Genomic DNA, 22,418 nt, shown 5'->3' on the forward strand with positions numbered 1-22,418 from the left:
AGTCCCACACTGGAGTCACAGCTGCACCGGGGGAAAACCTGAGCCCATCAGCCAATCAGAGACAAGAATGAAACAAATACGGCTGCTTACGAGGAAAAAGGAAACAAAACAAACAAAACAAAAAAAATGCAGGAATTCAAAAACATTCAGCAGAAGCAATGGGCAAAGCATTAAACTCTGTAAAAACATTTAGAGCAAAATCAAGCAACCAGTAAACTCCTTTGTTTCAAATATGTCACAGAAATAAACAAATGTGACTGGCCGGTGTTCTGTTGAAATGAGCTGCCCCATCAAAATGAGCTCCCCATAGCCTAAATCGACAGTGACGTCTCTTGATTCGTGCTACCCTGTCGACATAAGCGACCTTACGTTTGTCCGTTTACACTTGTGTAGATCCAATAAAGCAAACCTCCTCAGTTTTTCAACATATTTCTTTGGATTAGAGACGTGGGTTTGATTTGATCTGTTTGCACACGGTGATCACACTTTATACCTTAATTATATACAATTTTAACTAATTTACATGAATATTCATTTGGACAGTCCTATTCTGCTCACATGGGGCTCTGACTAAAGGCAGCACATATTGACAGGCCATTATCATCATTAATCACTCATTTATATGAATCTAGGTAGAGGAGCTCATTTCGACAGGCCTATATCTTCTATCAAATAAGGCTTCCACTGTATAAGAAAGAAATGACTGGAAACACTGAATAGTGATAAATGTATAATATTTAAGTGTGAATTTCCTATTATAATAATATAATAGTGATATTTTATTCATACAGCGCCTTTCTAAACAAAGTTATTACGTTTTCTACACATGGAAACAAAATAAAATATGATGTAATAAATAAAAAATATTTACTCCAAACTATTCAATCATGTAACATAGGTATTCTGTCGTAAACAGTGTTGGGGAGTAACAGATTACATGTACCAGAGTTACGTAATCAGAGTACAAATTATGAGTAACTGTATTCAGTTACAGTTACTGTGTCAATGAGTGGTAATTAGATTACAGTTACTTTGTTAAAATAAATGGATTACAGGGCAGTATGTTCCTGTTTTCACATTTCGGGCTATAGCCCCTATTTTCTTTTTTTTTTTTTTTTTCTTTTTTTTGGTATTTCCACTCATTGCCAGACACTAAACCAGGTCTAAACCAGGTCTAAACCAGGTCTAAACCAGGAATAAACCAGGTCTAAACCAGGACTAAACCAGGATTTAACGGGACTAAACCATGCTACATGGACCGTGTCTCCTCTTCTTCTATCAATAATATTTTTAATATGTTTAAGCAAAGTCTGGGCTTTTTATTGTCTTTTAGCAGATAAAACATCTTATGTTAAGAGCCTAGTCTTTACTTCTCTACAGAAGTAATCCAAAGTATTCAGATTACGTTACTCGCTTTAAGTAACTTAATGGATTCTGTTACAAACTACATTTTGGTGTATGTAATCTGTAATTTGTAGGGGAATACATTTTAAAAGTCACCTTCCCAACACTGGTCGTAAATCTAACATGCACCTGCCGTTGCTTAACTGGTTAAAACATACAATAAAACCAATATTCTTTTAAAATGTGACTTGTTATTCCACTGACAATGGTTCTGTGGGGACCAGACTGATTTCTCTCTGTATAAAAACACAGAAAGATCATTCTGGACTTAACAACTAGTGTGTGATAAGACCCTCCAAATCAAAGCTCCTCTCTTGAGCTTTGACGCCTGCGATACCGTGAGCAGCCTGTGGGGGAGCACTGTTTCTACCGGGTCCTTATTCGGGCTTCGCATCGTCCTGCTTTACTCGTTTTCACACACAGCTTTCAATATCCCCCTCTGTCCAAACACCGGCGCTGATACGAGCAAAGCTAAAAGTGGTCAGACAACTTTCGCACAATAAGCTCCGCTCGCTCTCTCCCGGCCCTAACCCCTTTTAATAACCTTGAGTTTCCAGCCGCATAAGCTGTATTATCTGTTAAAAAATACGACAAGGTGCTAGTCCAATGGAACAATGGAGGAGGGAGCTCTAGCTAATATAGTGTTATCTCGCAAACCCCACACTGCAGCTAAGACAGGAGAGAGAAAGAGCGAGAGAAAGCGAGAGAATTCCCCCTTTACAAAACAAAAAGAACAGGACTTTATCGCTCAAACCGCTAAGGACAATAACAATTTATCTAAAGTGGCGACACCCAACAGCACCGCGCAGCATTGTTAAGACTTGGTTGGTTGGAGATATGAATTCAGAATGCGGTTTTGTCTCCCAATCAAAGTCGAAAAAACTTACAAATTATGCAAATTGGGGAAGGTGCAAAGTCGTCCGGATAACCTTCGCAAATAAGCAGAGACGGAGAAAACTATGAGCTAACCGAAAGTGGAATAAAATAATGTGATGTTTTGTAGTTTGGGTTTAAAAAGGAGGAAGTCTGGCAGCTTGACTTTTTAATTAAAGCTCTCAGGCGAAAGAGAGGAGACTGCACTGTAATTACCACAACAATATTAGTCAGTTTTAGTCCATTTTGGAGGAGGAGGATTCTGGTCTCATTGCGCGTGTCAGAATTAAGCTCTGGCTATAAAGGATGTCATTTAAAGGACTTTGTTGACGCGTACATTCACATGCGAGATACAAAGAGGTTAATTACACTAATGCAAAGATGGCTGAGCTGCTATTTAAAGTTGCAGTGTGGAACTTTTCTGCCAGATTCTCGTCGCGAGATGTCGAAATATGGTTTTGCCTTTGATACTCAATGTACAGATCTGCATGGATGTGACGTGATGCCACCAATTAGATCTGTGGAGAGGCGACCCCCCTCACACAAAGAATGCAAGTTTGTTAATTCATTTGTTTTTGCAGTTTTTATATATTCAATATTTGTTTATTTCATTCATAAAGTTTAAAAGGACATTAACAGTGTCATAACATTAAACATACAAGAAATGAATGAAAAGGAGCAGAAAGAAGAGAAATCTTATGTTATCTGCCCCCGATAGTTACCTTTTTTTTTTTTTTTTTTTTTTTTTGACTATAAGGCGCAATCCTTTAATCCTTTTATTTTCTCAAAAATCGACATTGAAAGTCAGTATAATCCGGTGCACCTTACACATTAATTCGTTTGTGTTTACTGACCTTGAACCGATTTTATGTGGTACACGGCGCTCAAAAATCTGTCAAAATGTTTTAGTATGACTTTGGTAAACTGCAAAGCCGCACCGCTTGATGGATTGTTGGAGCCTCGCGATGTTAGTCCGACAGAAGCTGAACCGCATCAGCGCACAAGGAGCGAGCGTTTTTTTTCAGCGCTTATAGTTTATGCAAATGAGCCATGTGGTTTTAAGTTTAGTTTCTGTAAAACGTAAACAAATGTGCGCAAAGCTGCGTTAAACATATTATTACTCAATGTATATTTGACTCGTCCTCGTAGGAAATAAAAAAACTTAAATGATCCTCCCACATTCACATTCATAATCCACGTTCACCAAGACAGGGAGATAACGTTGGGCAAATTACACCACAATCTGCCAATGGATCATGGACGCTTGGACTAAGGATCAGTCTCAAGTGTCGTCCATTTGTTTCTCTTAATGCTCCTTATAATCCGGTGCAACTTATGTATGAAAATAGACGAGAGAATTCAACATTTGCGCCTTATAATTCATCACTTTTATGAACAACAGCTTAGTTTTTCTGTTTCATACATACACATTGCACTGGGTTTTATGTAGTTTTTAAATGCCATCATTGTACTTGATTCTTTGATTTCTTCATCAAGACTCTTCCATAAATGAACTTCTTTCACAGCGATGCGATGCTCCATAACCTTGGTTCTGAATCTGTTTTTTTTTTTTTATTCTAGTGGCTTGTTCTCTTCTAGAACATTCTTTGAATATTTACAAGTGATACATTGCATTTTGCTTTATACATGATTTTGAGGATACTTAAGTCAACAGTGTCATGTATGTTCAACACTTTAAGTTGAACAAAATAAAGTGTTGGATGTCTCTCTATAATGACCGTTGGTGATCATTCTCAAGGCCCTTTTCTGTCAGATAAATAACAGCTGTAGGTAAGTTTCACTGAATCATCAGCCAGTTTTACTTCATAGAATCTATCTGACCTCACAGCATTAGGATTTCTTCGTTCGACGGTAGGCGGGTACTTTTTTAATTTAACCAGTCGCTGCTATTTGGTCGTGACGTATGTAATGCACCAAATCCTGTAGGAAGAATGACGTCTTTCCCCTTGATAAAATTCACCAAACATTCTCTTTGTTCCGGCTTTAAATCCTCGATCTCGAGAATCGTTGCCAACAAAGAATGTCTGTCTTCATCTACATCCATCTCGACGCTTTGTTTACTGTTGTGTTGTACCACAAAAGGGACACAGACAGACACGACGAGTTTGACGTCCTGGCTTCACAGCTCACAGCTGATTGTCCGGTGTGCGTTCTACAACTTTCAGGGTTCTTGCAAACCGTCTAGTGTATTCTGATTCCTGACCTAGTCGCTGGAGAGAAATGAACTTGAGTGGAGGCACTAGGTGGCACCAGCTTGGCTAAAGTTTTACATGTTAACCCCCAAATGTCCACACAGTCCATTAGATATAGTGTAATTACAGAGTTATGCAAGGTTAATAATAGTGCACTATTTAGTGAGAACTTTACTTTGTGCAACAAAGAAACTGCTTTGGAAATTTTTGCCTTTTTGCCTCTAGACCTTCACCAACTCTAATAATAAAGCGTCACTCAAACATGTGTAAATTCTTGGTCTGTTTTGGATAAGGTAACTCCATTGTAACATGGTTTAAATCTCATAAAGGTCAAATTTATAATAGAATACGAGATCTTTAAAGATGCACTATGTAACTTTTCCACCATTTGTTTATGTCGCTTTGCCTGAAATGTTCCACCATATGACATTAAAACTTAACTATCATATCTTATCATGTATTCAGTCAGATTTTCAAATAAAAAATCACTTTGAAAACCATGTATTCTCTGAGCTGGTTTGCCTCTCCAACTCAGCCAGGTATTGTCCCCTGCTTGTCTCCATGGTAACAGGTACATGCACATGTTTAATGCTACACCGTGGAACATTCCAAACAAACTGATAACATCTCCATGAAGAACAGCCCATTACAAACCCACAACACTTACAGTAAACATCCATTTTGCCGCAAACTCATGAACTATTAATGTCTTTTCTTGTCTTTAGAAACCTTAGCGCTGCTCATTATTGTTAACAAGACGATACCTAAAACAGCTCTGGACCTATGAACCGAAAAAATATGAAAATATGCAGTTATTTTAAATTCTCGTCTCCTCAGAATAGTTAATATTGTAGCTGAGAGCAGAGAGGTCCTGTTGGCAGCTGCTCTTCTGGATGTAACCTTTGGCCACATCACCTCCAAACAAATGAATAATTGAAGATAGCGTCTGGCTAACAGTGAGCCTTATCCAGCTTGTATCGAATCTGCAACAAACTGGCACAGACAGAGCGGTCAATAATAATCTATAATTTAAGACTATATTTATGTGCATATAGAAAGTTCACCATCTGCTAGTGTAGACAAGTTAGTTTGCGAGAAACAAAGTGGAGCAAGCAAGACTCTAGACAGAATATATGCAACACACGAAAAGTTCAATTTGGAATACTTTTAAATAAAGTTGCATTTTGTTGTACAGGTCAGCCAATGGTGAAAAAGAACAAATTTAACTTGGAAATTTAAGAAACTGTATCTGAATTTTACTGTCTTAAAAATTTTAAAAGTTCTGATTTCTGTTCTATGTTATAATGTTTCCTCATCTAAAGCATACCTAGAGTTGAGTTTTGTTTCATTCAAGCTTGTTAAACACACAAATCCTGTGTATTTTGCGTACTCCTGTTCAATGTGGCAATACAGGAAGTGCTCTACTGTGTTTTTAAACTCCATACACCTTCACTAGAATCATTTGGATGATTTTAGCTCTGGAACTGCCAATTTCTGCTGAACTAAATGTAACTGTAAACTTGAAAACTGCCGCTTCATGACATCACAAGGTAGAACGAAGCATTTTGAGTTTTGGCGACGTGGACAGACGGATAACGCAGGATCACAGAAACAAAACACAACTCCAGGTCTGTTTTTGATGAGCTAATAACATTATAACACGCCTAAAAGTGTCCAAAAAGAGTCCATTTTGCGTTATGTACCACCTTTAAGAACTCCAAAAAGTTACGCTGTTCTTCCTCCCTCCTCTCCTCCTCCTCGCCCTCCTTTCCCGCCGCCCGTCCCGCGATCCGTCCGTTATCTGATTAGCCCGCTCGCCCTGTTGTGCGCGCACCAACAGGATTTCATTTGGAGAGTAGCGAGAGGTGTACACGCCGGCGCCTTTAATCAGAGTGTTTATCAGGCAGAGAAAAATTGCAGGACGGGGCCACCGGGGGGAGGAGGGGGCGGTGGCGGTTAGGGGGGGTTTATCTTAAGGACCAGTAGCCGTGGAAATTGATAACGGCTACAAGGTAATTTAGCGAGGGCCCCTGCGCCGCTCCTGGCCCCGGCGCTCGGTTCTAATTACAAGGCTCGTAATGGGGTAATGAACGCCAAGGTGGAGGCGTCGGGGGGCGGGCGTAAGGTGTAGTCCGCGCGTGTAAACAGCAAAGGATTAGATTAGAAAAGCGTTCGCAAAGCCGGGGACTGTTTAAAGTGGACGGTATTGATGCGAGCGTGGGCGATTTTATGACAAGGATTTCGTCGCGTTAAAGCGCAGGTTTTTATCGTTGTCTTAAAGGTGCACTGTGCAAATTTTCTGATTTCCTCTGCTTGTCTCCATGGAGATGTTGTTGCTTTGTCTGGAATAAGGATGGGCATGATTAGGCGACGAATCGGTAACTGATCATTAAGAATTTCGTCGATCACGTTCATTTTTCAAACTGAATTTAAGTTTCTGTGCGTAGTGTAAGGAGACGAGGAGCTGCGTCTGACACAAACACTGGAGTTGTGCCTCACAGTCCCACGTTTGGGCTCTGGTTCCTTGGATGATCCCGGGTACGATCGGGTTTTTTGAGTATCCCGGTTTCGTCATGGTGCATGTAAACGCAGTATCCCGGTTACTGCGACATAAAGTTGAGTCAGATGTGTCCAAAAGACAAACACTTTTCAGTCTTTTCATCACAACAGGAGCCAAAATAAATAAAGTGACCGACATAAATAAAGTGAAATGATGTTAAATAAAGAGCTGGACTAAACCTGCACACGTCTGATCTCTGAAAACATGAACCATCTCCAACACGACACACACAGAACAAACTCACCATCATCATCATCATCATTAACATCCCTCTGTCAGAGAGAGAACACTCATATTCCACTGTCGTGTCCTTTAGGCTACGTTCAGACTGCAGCCTGAAGTGACCCAAATCCAATTTTTTGGCCCCTATGTGACCTGTATCTGATCTTTTAATGACAGTCTGAACGACACAGATCCGATTTTTTCAAATGTGACCCAGGATTTGTGCTCCTGAAACCGATACATATCTGATCTTTTGACATGTGACTTCAGTCTGAACGGCCAAAGTGCATTCATTCGACCTACACGTTATCAACAAGCCACAAACGTCACTATTCTGCGCTGAATTAGGTGAAAATTGTTAATGAACTCCGTGTCACTGAAGTGAAGCACATCACCACTCACCACTCTTGGCTCCGTCTCCACATCCACACGTTCCTTTCAACGGACGTCGCTGCCGCTGTCCCACAAAACACCACGATCAAAAAACTTCGTCCTTCTCCTTCTCAATCTCCTCCTTAAAACAAGTAAGTTGTTCATGTTCTGGCTCCGGTACAAGAGGAACTTTAAAATCTCCAGGTGCTCAATGCTCGCGTCCATGTTTGGACAACTTCTGTAAACACAGAGCACGCTCGCTGCGGATGACGTCATCGTGTCTCCAGTGCACATGCGGGACACTTTCGGGCCGTTTTATGTTCACACTGGAGTCACATACAAGTCGCATCTAATTGGAAATGTGAACGACCTCGCAAAAACATCGGATTTCACAAAAAAATCGGAATTGAGCGTTAAGCCCTGCAGTCTGAACGTAGCCTTAGTCCGACAGAAGCTGAACCGCATCAGCGCACAATGTTTATAGTTTATGCAAATGAGTCATGTGGTTTAGTTTTGTTTCTGTAAAACATAAACAAATGTGTCAAAGCTGCATTAAACACATTATAATGTCAAACGGGCTGATGTGGCTCTAGAGTGATTATGGTTTATATGTTGTAAAGTTGAGTTTATTTATGAAGATTAGTAATAGTAATAATAATGATGATAATTTTAATATAAAAACGTTAATGGTTAATAGTTAATTCTACCGACGATTGATTAAGAAAATTTAATCGAATGCCCATCCCTAGTCTGGAATGCCCCGGTATGGCATTAAACGTATCCATCTTGCGTTCACTCAATAACGTGAGTTTTGGGGTTTTTTTCCGACTTAAAAACTTGCGTTCTTACTGTGTGTGGGCTCGTTTCTCCGCAGATCTTATGTCTAACCTGGTTCTATGTCGTCAGCTGCTGGATCGTCCGGATCGCGTCAGAAGGGCGACCCAACGAGCATGCGCCGAACGACCGCAATTATTTTTAAGAAGAGTAAACCTTTACATGATCAAGGAATAAATTAATACGGCTTTAAAATCAGAATAAACCACACACTTACTGCGAAATTAATTTTTATTCGGACTAAAATTATTTTTGTTTGGAATTAAAGCTCTCATGTAAACGTGGCAATTGTGAAACATTCCAGACAACATCTCCATGAAGAAAAGAAAAGAAAATTTCACCGACCCTCCACCAGAAAAGTTACACAATGCACCTTTAACTGTTTATTTATCGCAGCTCATATGCTTTAACAATATCGTACATTTAGAAAACTTTTTGGAGGATAATTCTGCTTCAAAAACATGTCTATAACCAAAAAAATGACCAAAACCAACCGCACAAACATTACAAATAACTCCATAAAAAGAAAAAAAGTCTCCATGTATATCTCTTGTATTGCTTTTAAAAATATCTCGGTACCTTCCATCTTCGGGGGAACACTGAAACGAGCATCCGCATTGATCAGAACACGTCTTTTATAACCGTCTGTGTTTCTGTTTACATGTATGTCTCGGCGCATCATCCTCGGCTTTGTGAGAGGAGATTGACGACCACTCCAGGCCTCCGCCGGCGTCTCCCCAGCGCACACTTGTCGCGCTGTTTGTGAAATATGAATATGATATGAAACGCAATTAGATTAGCCCTGAGCCATATTAAAGATACATGCCACTCAGGAGCGGCGCGGGGATGTGTCGATGTCAGCCGGGATGTCGGTGGAGTTTTTTTTTTTTTTTTTGGAGGGCTGGGAAATGAGCATGAATGTCAATATAGGAGCAGCTAGGGGGCGGTGTAGTCAGGGAAGCCACGTGTTTTCTCATTGTCAGTCAGTTTGGTGCGGCTTTGTTTGAATATTTATTAAAAAATGGGTTACTGTTTTAAAACTTTTATTGAATCAAATTTGACTGTGAACCAAGATGACTTTAGACGACTTCTCTGAAATGTATGAAGCATGTAAACAGTGCCTCTGCTCAATTTCATTTCTCTCCAGCGACTAGGTCAGGAATCAGAATACACTAGACGGTTTGCAAGAACCCCGGAAGTTGTAGACCGAGCACCGGCCAATCAGAGAAGAGTTGTGGAGCCATGACGTCAAACTCAAGCACCTGTCTGGGTCCCTTTTGTGGTACAGCACAACAGTAAACAAAGTGTCGAGATGGATGTAGACGAAGACAGACATTCTGTGTTGGCAATGATTCCCGAGATCGAGGATTTCAAGCCAGAACAAAGTGAATGTTTGGTGAATTTTATCAAGGGAAAAGACGTTATTGTCCTTTTCCTACGGTATTTGGCGCATTACATATGTCACGAACAAATAGCAGCGATTGGTTAAATAGAAAAAGTACTCGCCTACTGTCAAGCGAAGGAATTGTAATGGTCAGATTGTTTCCACGAAGTGAAACTGGTCGATGAATCGGCCTAAACGTACGATACATATACTGTATAAAATTTAAAACACTTTTTGGAGTTATTATTCACTCATCCAAAACATACCCGGATTTGCATTCTGCTTCATTCATTCTATGTTTGCATTTTGACAGGATTGTTGCATCACAGGTAAAGATCCGAACCCATAAACCATCACCAGATTTTAACTTTGAACTCTTCTTGGGTTCTTTTTAAAGACAATACAATAAAGTGTATTTACTTTGTTGACATGTTTCGGCTGCTGCTGCAAACCATCTTCAGAACTGTCACCGGTGTTGGTGGTGACGTGTCAAAGTACATAAGAAGACAAAATGAACATCTTTAGCTCATCACCAGATTTGTTCTGCGGTCCAGTTGCTTTCACAACAACATAGCTCTGTTAGCGCAACATTTATGTTGCCTACTGGCTTCATTTGTTTTATTTCTTATTGTTTATTCTTGTTGCTGACAGCAGAGGGAGCTCTTGTGGCTACATACTTCATTGGTAACAGAAGTGTAGTTTATAAAGTATTTTTTCCAAAAAACGCTGGTCTGGAGTGTGGAGTGAGTGAATAATGTTCTGTGCTTTGTGTAAAAGAACATGTATACATACAGTAGTGTAGAGGTGTGCGCGGGACAGAATTTTCATTTTCGCTCCCGCCCGCTTCTGTGATATTTTCTTCATCTAAGTGTCACTTCTGAGCAACTCCGCGACCTTCGGAGGTAAACAGAGCGCCGCTTCCTCTTCTGTGTCGCTGTCGTCAGACTCAGCATCAGTTCCAGTTAGAATTATTCCGGCCTTTCTGAATCCCGACAGGATGGTTTCGGTGTCACTGAAGTCCAGGCTTTGTCGATCCATCCAATGACTTTCAGGAAAGTTTCATGGTGCACCAGTGTCACAATTTTTTCGCTCACTCCAAACTTTCATTCTGCTCCTCGATTAGCATTTTCGGCTGAATATTTCACTACTTGCAGCTTGTAATCTGCAAATATGATTTTCTATTTTGTCCCGTTCCCACTCACAAATCCTGCAAGATGGGGACATTCACTTTCTTAAACTCTATCAAACACGGAGAAGCAGAAAGGAATTGTCTCAAATTTGCACAAGATTAAACCACATCTGGAAGTTTAGGCTGCTTAAAATGTTTTTATTAAAATATCCAAATACAATATCCAGCACGAATGATGCATGATAGGCAAACATTCATCATTTGTATATTTGGCTTTACACTCATATTTAGTTTGCATTTGAACTGCAGTTTATCATCCCACCCTCCCACTTTCGCATTGTGCAGTCCCTCTCCTGCCTGCGGCTGCAATGAGCTTTCAAAACGTGTCCCGCGCCGCACTGTTTTGCGGGACTCTACAGTAGCGTATAATCCATTATTACATTTCTATGATTCATCCCAGGGAGTAGACATAACACGGTGCAGGCTGAACGCGAGGTTACACTCTCATAGACATTGACGTGGCTGTTCGTAGATGTGTTTATGAACGCCTGTACCCAGTGCATTGTGGGCGTCTCTGGAGGATATGGCCCCCGCTCTGTTGTGTGTGTGATATCTGTACAGTGTAAACATCCCCGTGTGACAGAGGAGAGAGCTGCGCCGGGCTCTGTTTGCGCTCTGCTCCTCTCTACCTGCGTGTTCTGTTTACAATGCTCACGTAACACTTAGGATCCCATTGTGCTGCGAACAAGCACTATTTGGCCCTGTGGGAGATGCACGTGTGTCATGGAAATGTCCCAGGAATGTTTTGCATATGACTTTACTTTTTACTCGTATGAAGAAGTACAGTACAGATAAAAATGGATGTTTGATTTGGTCTTAAACGCATTAAACACATGTATTACAGTATATACAGTAACAAAGTCAAAGTTCTCACAATAATATCGTGGACCATCGCAATATATCAAATTACAAGTCTCTTTGCTTAAATTAAGAGTTCTGGTGCAGCAATAGTTTAAAAAAAAAGACAGAGAACTACCTAGATCACAGGTGTCAAACATGCGGCCCGGGGGCCAGATCCGGCCCTCCAAGACCTTAAATCTGGCCCTCGGCTGATTTTCTACTAAAATATTTTAATTATATTTTCTATTAAAATATTGTTAATTTTCTGTGGTGTTTATCACAGCAGCGTCTCCAGCGTCTCTGTACGTGGCCCCTCCCACCAGAGCAGCACAAATGAAGACTTGTCTCTTTCCAAACGCTCTTAAAGGACGATCGTTTTGACTGTTGACCGTGACACCCTCATCAGAAAAATGTCCAAAATGAGAAAAGTTGAGCCGAGTGCAGGATTTTACAACAAAAATTTACTTATTCCTATTTCTACAAGTTAATTTTAAACAAGTTCATGTTAAAACATTGTGTTGAAATTGTATTTTTCTTAAAGTTTCAGGTTGTTCATAATATTATAATATTTTGTAAAAGAAAGAGTTCTTCAATTAAAAAAGATTTCTGTAGTAGATTTGCGTTTCTCTGCACAAATATTTGAATTTATTGTTATTTTTGGGGTTTATATGACATGAGTTTTCTGATCCGGCCCCTTTGGGATCAAAGTCGGTTGGATACGACCCCCGGATCCAAAATGAGTTTGACACCCCTGACCTAGACCATGATCCTTTGCTTCATTTAAATGCAGACTACAAGAAGAAATAACACTTTAAGCACTTTTAAGTCTTAGTTCTTTGGATTAAGTCTTGTCAAGGCATTTTAAGAGGAAAATGTCGCATATTAACTTTTTTTTTTAGCCTCCACAAAATATTGCAATAAATATTGTACCGAGAGATTTGGATATTGTTAGATCCCGAAATCGCAAGCTTTCCCACGATATCGCAATAAATATCGTACCGTGATGATTAGGGATGGGCATGATTAGTCCATTAATCCATAATTGATCATTAAGAATTTCATCGATTACATTCATTTTAATCGACAAACCGAATGTAGGTTGCTGTGCGTAGCGTGACCAAACAGGGGTCCGTACATGTAGCTCTGCACTCAGAAGGAGCGAGACACAAACAGTCGGTCAGTCTGCAACGTGCCGAAGCTCAAATGCTTATTCCTTCGCTTAATTTATGCAAATTAGTGATGCGGTTTTAAGTTTTGTTTCTGTGAGAGTTGCACAAATCTGCAATTAAACACATTATAATGTCAAACGGGCTGATGTGGCTCTAGAGTCGTTATGGTTTATATGTCGTAAAGTTGAATTTATTTATGCAGATTAGTAGTGCAGATAGTAATAATAATGATGATAAATTTTAATATAAAAAACGTTAATGATTAATCGATAATCGTTAATTCTCCAAACGATTGATTACGAAAATTTTATCGAATGCCCATCCCTAGTGATGATATTGTGATTGTTACGCCCCCACTAAATACTCAAAAAACATATTTCTTTAAAAACATTCTGTTGTTTTATAATCCTTATGATGTAACTGATTCATCCTCATGTCCGAATATGAATTAGAAGTTAATTTATTGTCTCTAACTCCTGTCCAGGCCGTCTCCAGATACGGCATTTGCTGCACTAAACTCTCCCTGCCCTCCCTGTAGTGCACTTGATCTGAAATAAGCTCTCTCCCCTTCTCTTCCTCTTCCTCTCCTGAAAATATCGTACAGAGAGATTTGGATATTGTTACATCCGTAATCGTGAGCCTCCCCACCATACTGTGAGTTTTCCCATGATATCGCAATAAATATCGTACCGTGAGGTTCATACCGTGACAATATCGTATCATGAAACTTGGATATTGATTCCCCCCTAATATCTATTCTACATTTATTTAAAGGTTGTATAGAGGATTTTTTAAAGAGAAATACAGCGACCGTCCTTGTGCGCGTTCAGAATTACTGTTGAAGTTTCCTGTCTAGAGGTAATTCAGCGACCGACGCGTCAGTTTTTAGACCCTTCGTCTGTTTCAGTCGCGCCATCGGTGGAAGGAATCTCCAAGAATCACCTCAGTTTAGCTTCGCTCCTTTTCCCCTTATCTTCTTCTTCTTTCAGCGACCTCAAAAACCGACTTTCTTTTGCGGCGAACTGGTCGTGGATTCTCGTCCACCGTCGCGACAAACTTTGTGCGAAATGCGAGGAAGCGACAGTTTGAAAAAGCCTCTAAGAACCGCTGCATAAACCACATAATCCCCGCGCGCCGACAAGTCAGTTACACTAGGGAGTTTGATTGACAACCTAACAGCCAATAGAAAATGAAGGAGCCTTGTTTTCTATTGGCTGATGTTTATCTGTCCTCACTACGTCCACAGTTGATAGATTTTCATTCTTTTTTTTTTGGTCATCATAATTACAAAGCTGCTGCGTCTCTGTAATGGTATTTTAATCTTTCATTGACAATTTGAAACAAAAAAAATCCTCCATACAACCTTTAAGTCCAGGGTCTTGGTCTGGTGGTGTTGCTGCTCGTCTCTATGGAACTCATACTACAAAAAAATAACACACACACAAATAAACAGTGAGGGATTAAAAACACTAATGCGCAAAGATTTAAACTAGGGATGGGCTTGATTAGTCGACTAATCGATAATTGATCATTAAGAGTTTCATCGATCACGTTCATTTTTAATCGACAAACTGAATGTATGTTGCTGTGTGTAGTGTAAGGAGATGAGTCTGTGTCTGACACAAACACTGGAGTTGTGGCTCACAGTCCCACGTTTGGGCTCTGGCTCCTTGGAGACACTGTTCAACTCAGTGAGTGTGTTTACAGCACATCAGTGTCTTGGGTATGATCGGGTTTTTTGAGTGTCCCAGTTTCGTCACGATGCATATAAACGCAGTATCCCGGTTACTGCAACATAAGTTCACTCTTTTCATCGCAACAGAAGCCAAAATAAAGAAAGTGACCAATGTAAATAAAGTGAGTGAAATGATGTTAAATAAAGAGAAAACCTGCACACGTCTGATCTCTGAAAACATGAACCATCTCCAACACGATACACACAGAACAGGCAGAACAACATTCTTCTATCAAAAAATGAACACACATATTCCACTGAGTTGTGTCTTTTAGTCCGACAGAAGCTGAACCGCATCAGCGCACAAGGAAAGAGCTGTTTTTTTCAGCGCTTATAGTTTTTTCATCAAGGGAAACATATCTAAACATAGACAAAGCAGAGGGCCGATCGAGGGCCATAGACTGGTGCGTGTTTCTGAACAATAAACTGGACTGGACTCACAACACAGATGCACTGTACAGGAAGGGCCAGAGCAGGCTCTATCTCCTGAGGAGACTCAGGTCTTTTGGAGTGGGGGGGCCACTCCTGAAGACCTTTTATGACTCTGTGGTGGCATCAGCCATCCTGTACGGTGTGGTCTGCTGGAGCAGCAGCATCACAGAGAGGGAGAAGAAGAAGCTGGACAAGGTCATCAAGAAGTCCAGCTCTGTCCTGGGCTGTTGTCTGGACTCAGTGCAGGAGGTGGGGGACAGGAGGGTCCTGACTAAGGTCGTCTCTATGCTGGGCCATGAGTCTCAGCCCCTGCAGGAGGCTCTGTCTGCTCTGGAGCAGCTTCAGTGACAGACTGATTCACCCTCGCTGTGTGAAGGAGAGGTTTTGCAGGTCTTTCCTTCCTGCTGCTGTCAGACTTTACATCAAACACTGTTAACACTGAACATGTACCAGTCAATCATAACCATGTGCAATTATTTTTAAGTCTATTTTTAAATTATTTTAAGCTATTATTATTATCTGTGTTACCTTTTCCTGCTGTTCTGAAATTGTGCGTTGCAACACTGGAATTTCCCCACTGTGGGACTAATAAAGGCATATCTTATCTTATCTTATCTTAACATGTTAGAAGGAGCCATCAGTCTTTATTCATGCAAAGATCCTTAAAACTACACACCAGTATTTAATATTTTGCTTTATCGTGGTAGATTTTCAAAAAACTCGCAGTTAAAACTTTATTTTTAATTGATGCAAGGTAAGTTGGGCTAATTCACCTGGAAGCCTGAGGGTCAAGAAAAATTTGTCTGGGGGCCGCTTTTGGCCCACAGGACATAGTTTGGACATGCCTGGTTTATGCAAATGAGTCATGTGGTTTTATGTTTTGTTTCTGTAAAACCTAAACAAATGTGTCAAAGCTGCATTAAACACATTTTAATGTAAAAACATTACTGATTAATCGAAAATTGATCGTTAATTCTTCCGACGATCGCTTAAGAAAACTGAATCGAATGCCCATCCCTAATTTAAACACAAAACCAGTTGTAACCAAAATTGATGCTACTTCTGCACTTTGGCCCCTGATAAGTGATTTTAAAGTTGCACCTGGGATAAGTATTAAATCTAGAAGAATGATATTGGTGTGATTGAATGTGAATTAGTATTTTTTTTTAGTATGAATTATCCTTTCACTGGACTCACGTTGACGTCGTTCTCTCCGTGTGTGTGTCCAGGAGAAGGAGCGCGTGGAGGCGGTGTCTGTCGGGGCCATCCTGTCGGACTACCAGAGGGTCCGGGTGGAGAACGTGTAAGTGCATCCCAGAAAAGAGCTCCCGTCTCCCCTCACCTTCCCCCCGATGACGCACAGACCACATCCTCCTCCTAACCCCTCTGTCACCGAGCTGTCTGTTTACAGCGCTGGATTTAGATCTGTTTGATTTTTATGGCGTGGTGTTATTTTAAGTTGATACAAAAAGCGCTAGGTCAGACTTTGAACCTGTAAATATGCAATACTGTGACGATTAAGAGAAACAAATAATGCATTAAAACAGTTACAGCAAATGCCAACACACCAATGCACTGAGACTAGAGTGAGAACGTTAGGTATAAGTGTCTGGCCCAAGGACACAATGGCCAACATGCTTAACTCAACTCTGCATAATATTAATTGTATTTCTTTGTAAAAAGAAGTAAATAGCTTTGTTTTGATGAGCTGGTCAGACTGGTTGGAGTTTATGTTATGTTATGACTATATTTTTCAAACTATAAGTCGCACCGGACTATACATCGCACTCTTTGGGGAAAATGTACCGACATTTCATCTTGAAAGTCAAGTTCTAGTAATAACAGCAGAACAGACAACAACAGACTGTTAACGTCACACATGAACAGTTCTTCAGATAAACTATAACATAAACAAATAAACTTTGTTGATATATATAATTCACACCGGAGTATAAGTCGCAGCACCACCCAAACCATGAAAAAAAGAGCAACTTATAGTCCGAAAAATATGGTAAGCAATGAAAAAGAGAGGTTGCCTTATAGAAAATGTAATTAAAAAACACATGAAATCAAAGCAATGCAGCTTTAGTCCATGCATGAGTTAAAATGATAAAATATGTTTATTTTGTAATTCCAAATGAGCTTAAACGGGCCGGTCAGGGTCAACCAAAGGGCCGTATGAGGACCAGGAGCTGTACAATGCCCAGATTTACAAAAACACGTGTGTTGATCGCAGATTCTTGAAAATATATCATTTAAATCCATTTAGTCAATTTTATTTTGTTTTCGGACAATCTTTTTTGATAACGTTTGCTCATGATTTCTCTGGTGTGCGTTGCGTCACCATGGTAACTGCTGAACATTCCGCCAAATAAAGATGCATGTAGAACACCCCCAGCACGATGTCACTGCAAAGTAGGGCTTTGGTATAGGTATTTGCCGATATGATACAGTGCACTTTCAGTTTGATATGGTACATTTTAAATCGATTCAATACAGTTTAATATAAAATAAAGTCTAAATCATGTCTTTGATACTAAATATCTTTGTTAAATCATTTCTTGTGCAAAGTTAACACGAAAAAAGCACATTTTTATCATCAAAACAGTGAAAATGTCAAATGTGTCGCATAAACGAGTTTCCTTCCTCTAAAGAAACGACAAAACTTGTAGCACTTTAACAAAATAATTGAGTAAAATATACCAAAAAATACAGCAGCCCACGATATCAATACTGTCTCATCACATTAAACAATACGATATATCGATATTTTGATATTTTTGCACACCTCTACTACAAAGTATAGAAAAAAAACTCTTGGAAACATTGTAGATTACAAAATGAGCACAGACTGAATCGAATCATATTTCCTGGCACTCACCTGTTGTGCCAAATGTAAAACAAGAGTTAAACATATCGCGTTACTCCCAAAACCTTGTGATCCATTTTTCATACGACACAAAGCTCTTTTATATAATTGAACAGAGCTGTGTGTGCGGTTCTTTGTGCTCGTGCTTTCTTGGCGCTCGACTAAAGAGCCGCCGAGGCAACAGTAGTCTGGCGGTGAGCGCGCGTGACCCCGGCGCGACCCGGCCTTCTCACAGAACGACAAAGAGACCCGTCCCCGCCGCCCGGCTTTGAAGTGGTTCTTGAACGCGCCCGCCGTCCCGTAATGGCCTCTCTCTCCTCGCCTGTTGTGCAGATGTACGCGGCTTGGCTTGCAGCCCCTGGCCTACCTGTGGAGGAGGGACCAGGGCGAGCTGCTGTCCCAGATGGTATCGGCTGACCTCCACGCCATCCTCATCAAAGTGGCAGCAGTGGGTGAGTCCGACGTCCAGCACCAACACATCTACTCTTCTTTTACTGTCTTAAAAACGTGAAAAACAAAACTATTTCATTTAAAACAGTTTGCAGTGGTCCAAAGTTACTCCGCACTTACTTTCTTCATCCAGAGCGTGAGTTTATAAGCAATCTCTGTGTCATTCGTTCATTTGTTTTTCAATATAAAACAAAAAAAAATAACAGTTTTCTTCATTATTTGTCTCCAAAACCAAAATGAAAAATTGGATAGCGATTGTTTTTTTTTTCAGTTTTTTGATTTTGTGTTTAAATGAAAAATGGAAAAACCTGATAACGGCCGTTTCCCGTTTACGTGACTTAAACTGTGATGCCGGACTGAACCAGGACTAAACCAGGACTGAACCAGGACTAAACCAAGACCAAAACAAGACTAAACCAAGACTAAATCGTTTTCAGTCCTGGTTTGGTCCCAGTCTCAGTCCCGGTCTGGTCCCCGTCTGGTCCCGGTCTGAGTTCTCGTCTCAATCACGGCCTGGTCCTGGCCTGGTCCCGGTCTGAGTCCCAGTCTGGTCCCGGTCTGAGTCCCCATCTCAGTCATGGCCTGGTCCTGGTCTGGTCCTGGTCTCAGTCCTGTTCTCAGTCCCGTTCTCAGTCCTGGTCCTGTTCCCGGTCTCAGTCCTAGTCTTAGTTCTGGTCCCGGTCTCAGGCCCGGGCTCAGTCCCAGTTTCAGTCCAGGTCCTGGTCCCGGGCTCAGTGTTGGTCTGGTCCTGGTCTAAGTTCGGGTCTGGTTGCGGTCTGGTCGGCCCTGGTTCAGTCCTGGTTTAGTCCTGGTTTAGTCCTGGTTTAGTCCTGGTTGAGTCTGGCATCACAGTTTAAATCACGTAAACGGGAAACGGTCGTTATCCGTTTTTCCATTTTTTATTTAAACACAAAATCGAAAACTGAAAAAGCAAATCATGATCTGTTTTTTCATTTTGGATTTGGACACAAATAATGAAGAAAATTGTTGTTTTTTCGTTTTCTTATTTTTGGCTTTATTTTGAAAAACAAATGAACTAATGATACACGAATTATAAGCGCTTTTCACAACTCTCAAAGACTGAAGTCGAGCCTTTTGTTGACGGTAAAGCAAACAACTAGCATGCAAACGCGCACGTCCTCATTATCTGACAATAAAATCCTTTCACAGTGGACTTATTTTGACCTCAAGAGCTGCTTATACAATACATCTGTACTTGGGCGAAATACAAAAAAATCAGGTACCTACTTTATATTAAAATTAATTTAAGAAAGAAGAAGGTGACAGGTTCGACTCCCGGGCCTTTCTGTGTGGAGTTTGCGTGTTCTCCCTGTGTCGGGGTGGGTTTCCTCTGGGTACTTCGCTTTCCCCCATCAAACCAAAATGTGCACAATAAGTAAAATCAACAAGCTAATGCCATATATTGTGACATACATTGTGCAATATTTTTGATCGTTTCACTCACACATTCAGCTCAAGCTCAAACTGTACGACCAAATCACAGGGTTTAAAAGTTCACAGCTCGTGAAACTACTTCAACAGAGCAAAACCCTCACGAGAGAGAACAGGTTTGATTTCCTTGCGACCTGCGATTGCTGATCAGGAGCTGGTCTTGGGGTAATAATCCAGGGGTCTCCAAACGTTTTCCTCCTGTGAGCTACTTGCCAGAGAGCTACTAATTTTAGCGGCCACTAGAAATTTAGTTAATATAAGAGCCATGGCAAGCCGTAGATGCGGTGCATTTAGATGCTTTGACAACATAACCCATTATCCAGTGATCAAATGATACATGTACAATGGAAATAGGCATTTAATCAATCAAATCAGAGCTACGTGAGCTACGGTAGATCACGAGGTAAAAGTTGGAGACCCCTGTATTAATCTGTATACTACACAAAGCACGACACATGATTAAGCCAAAAATTGGTGAGTAATCGGCTCAAAAAAGGCCAAAAATGGCACAGTGTATGCCAGGCTTAAGGTAGTCCTCAGTGGTGTCCAAGTAATTGTTGGCACAATGGCAAACAAAGCAGAGAGTGAACATGTCTGTCAACGATCATTGTCGTTTCTGCGAGGTGAACTTGCGAATTAAAGGTGCAAAAAAAAATTCAAAGGACTGTACAAAGCGGGGTGTGGGCGGGACTGGAAATTCTGTCCCGCGCAGACTTCTAATACGAACATTTTAGGACCAAAATGAGGAGCCTGGCAGCAGCAGTTATAAAGACAGGGGTGGCGATTTTCAATAAAAAGTGAACTGGAGCCAGAGTCGATGGAGCCAGAAGAGTGCCCATGTTCACTTACTATTTGGAACATGATGGCTGGCAGGTTACCTATGGGCCCGGTCAAGCAGAAGTAAACAGCAAGGTCAAAAATTCAAGTTAATGCATCTGATATAAAAATGTATTGAACAGATACATATGTACTCTAGTTTATGAAACTGTTTACCTTTTTTCTGTACCATTTCTGGTTCTAAAGTTACAGACGTTTTAAACAGACCATGTATGAAACATGGAACAAAAATTATTTCCCAAATTTCAAAGACCTGAAAATCATGTAAATAAATGGATGTATTTCATCATATCTTGTGTTATTCCATCTTTGAACTGTTGATGAAGGGACATGATTTAAAAAAAAAAAAATGTATTTAAAATGATAAAAATTTGCTTGGAAGGACTGACATATTTTATAGAAATTGTTATTTTTCATTTTGAAGTAATATTAAAGTATTCGGAAGAAAAAAGCTGAAAATTATACAAAATCATGCAAGTGTAAGTAAGAGGTTTTTCAACCTAATCTTGTACCATATGGTAGAAAACTATATGAAGCAAATATTCAAACCAGTTTGTTAAGGATATGTAAGTGAGAACCAAGAGTTATCACTGTTTGGATTTATTGCCCAAAAAGTGCTGCATATTTCATTCCCTCCGTTACCGACATGAGTTTTTAAATTTTTTGTCAACAATTTGAAAGAATATCACAGGTTTAACTTTACCCTGTTGGAGTGTAACTCTTTCCTACATTCTGATACTTTACTTATTTCAATAGTCCCTCTAGTTTCTGAATAAGAGCTATTAAAATGTCAAAAATCTGCCCGTTTCCCTCCGTTACTGCTTGACCGGACCCTATGCCCATTTATATATACAGTCTATAGTTTGACACCTTCTCATGACAACATTGAGTATTAAACCTTTCCAGAAATTAATATGGCTGTAGTCGACGCCGCTGACAGCACATTTCTCATACAAAATTAATTAAAATCAAAAAGTTGTTGTAACTTGCAGGTATGATTTTGGCTCCGTGTTGATTTGAAAGAAAACAGAAATGTATCCGCGACACTGAAAAAAACAAAAAACAAACAGTGAATAAGAGTTAGTCATAGTGTCTGGTTTGATGTAACATGATAGCATTATTTACATGTCAGTGGATGTGCTGAGAGGAGAACAGTGCATTGTAGTCTGTAATTTAACTATGTCACCAACAGGAAATGTCAGCAGCAATCCGCAGAGACGACAATAGAGTCTAGACAGGGCGAGGGTTGGATTCGCTCATGTCATGTTGGTTGCTAAAACAACTCACGATAAGAAATGTTTTAATACAGAGTCGCCGTTTATTGTCATTCAGTCTCATCTGGGGTAATTTGTGATGAAATTGAATAAATAAATAGAACGCTGTGAGTCTGATTGAACGTTATTCTATGTTTACGAAAATATAGTCAAGATATCTGACTGAATTTAGACTTTTTTGTGGTAATTATAGATATTTAAGTCTCAATATGTAATTTTTTTTACATGAAATAAAATAATGTTTTTTAAATTGCATTGAAAAACATTGGTTCTTACATTAAGCAGGATTGTATCTCGACAAACCGGACT

The 22,418-nt window shown here is 40.1% G+C and overlaps 1 protein-coding gene across 1 annotated transcript in view; it reads left to right on the forward strand.

Moving 5' to 3' along the window:
- dph6 (diphthamine biosynthesis 6) overlaps positions 1–22,418 on the forward strand; it is a 245,266-nt gene that overhangs the window by 80,074 nt on the left and 142,774 nt on the right. Inside the window, 2 exon segments of the mRNA XM_055157802.1 lie at positions 16,457–16,530; positions 18,430–18,548. Of these exon segments, the coding sequence (XP_055013777.1) occupies positions 16,457–16,530; positions 18,430–18,548 (193 nt within the window).

The sequence above is a fragment of the Boleophthalmus pectinirostris genome, unplaced genomic scaffold (assembly GCF_026225935.1).
Source record: "Boleophthalmus pectinirostris isolate CB_2022bp ecotype Guang Dong unplaced genomic scaffold, ASM2622593v1 HiC_scaffold_10, whole genome shotgun sequence".
In the NCBI taxonomy this organism is placed as follows: domain Eukaryota; kingdom Metazoa; phylum Chordata; class Actinopteri; order Gobiiformes; family Gobiidae; genus Boleophthalmus; species Boleophthalmus pectinirostris.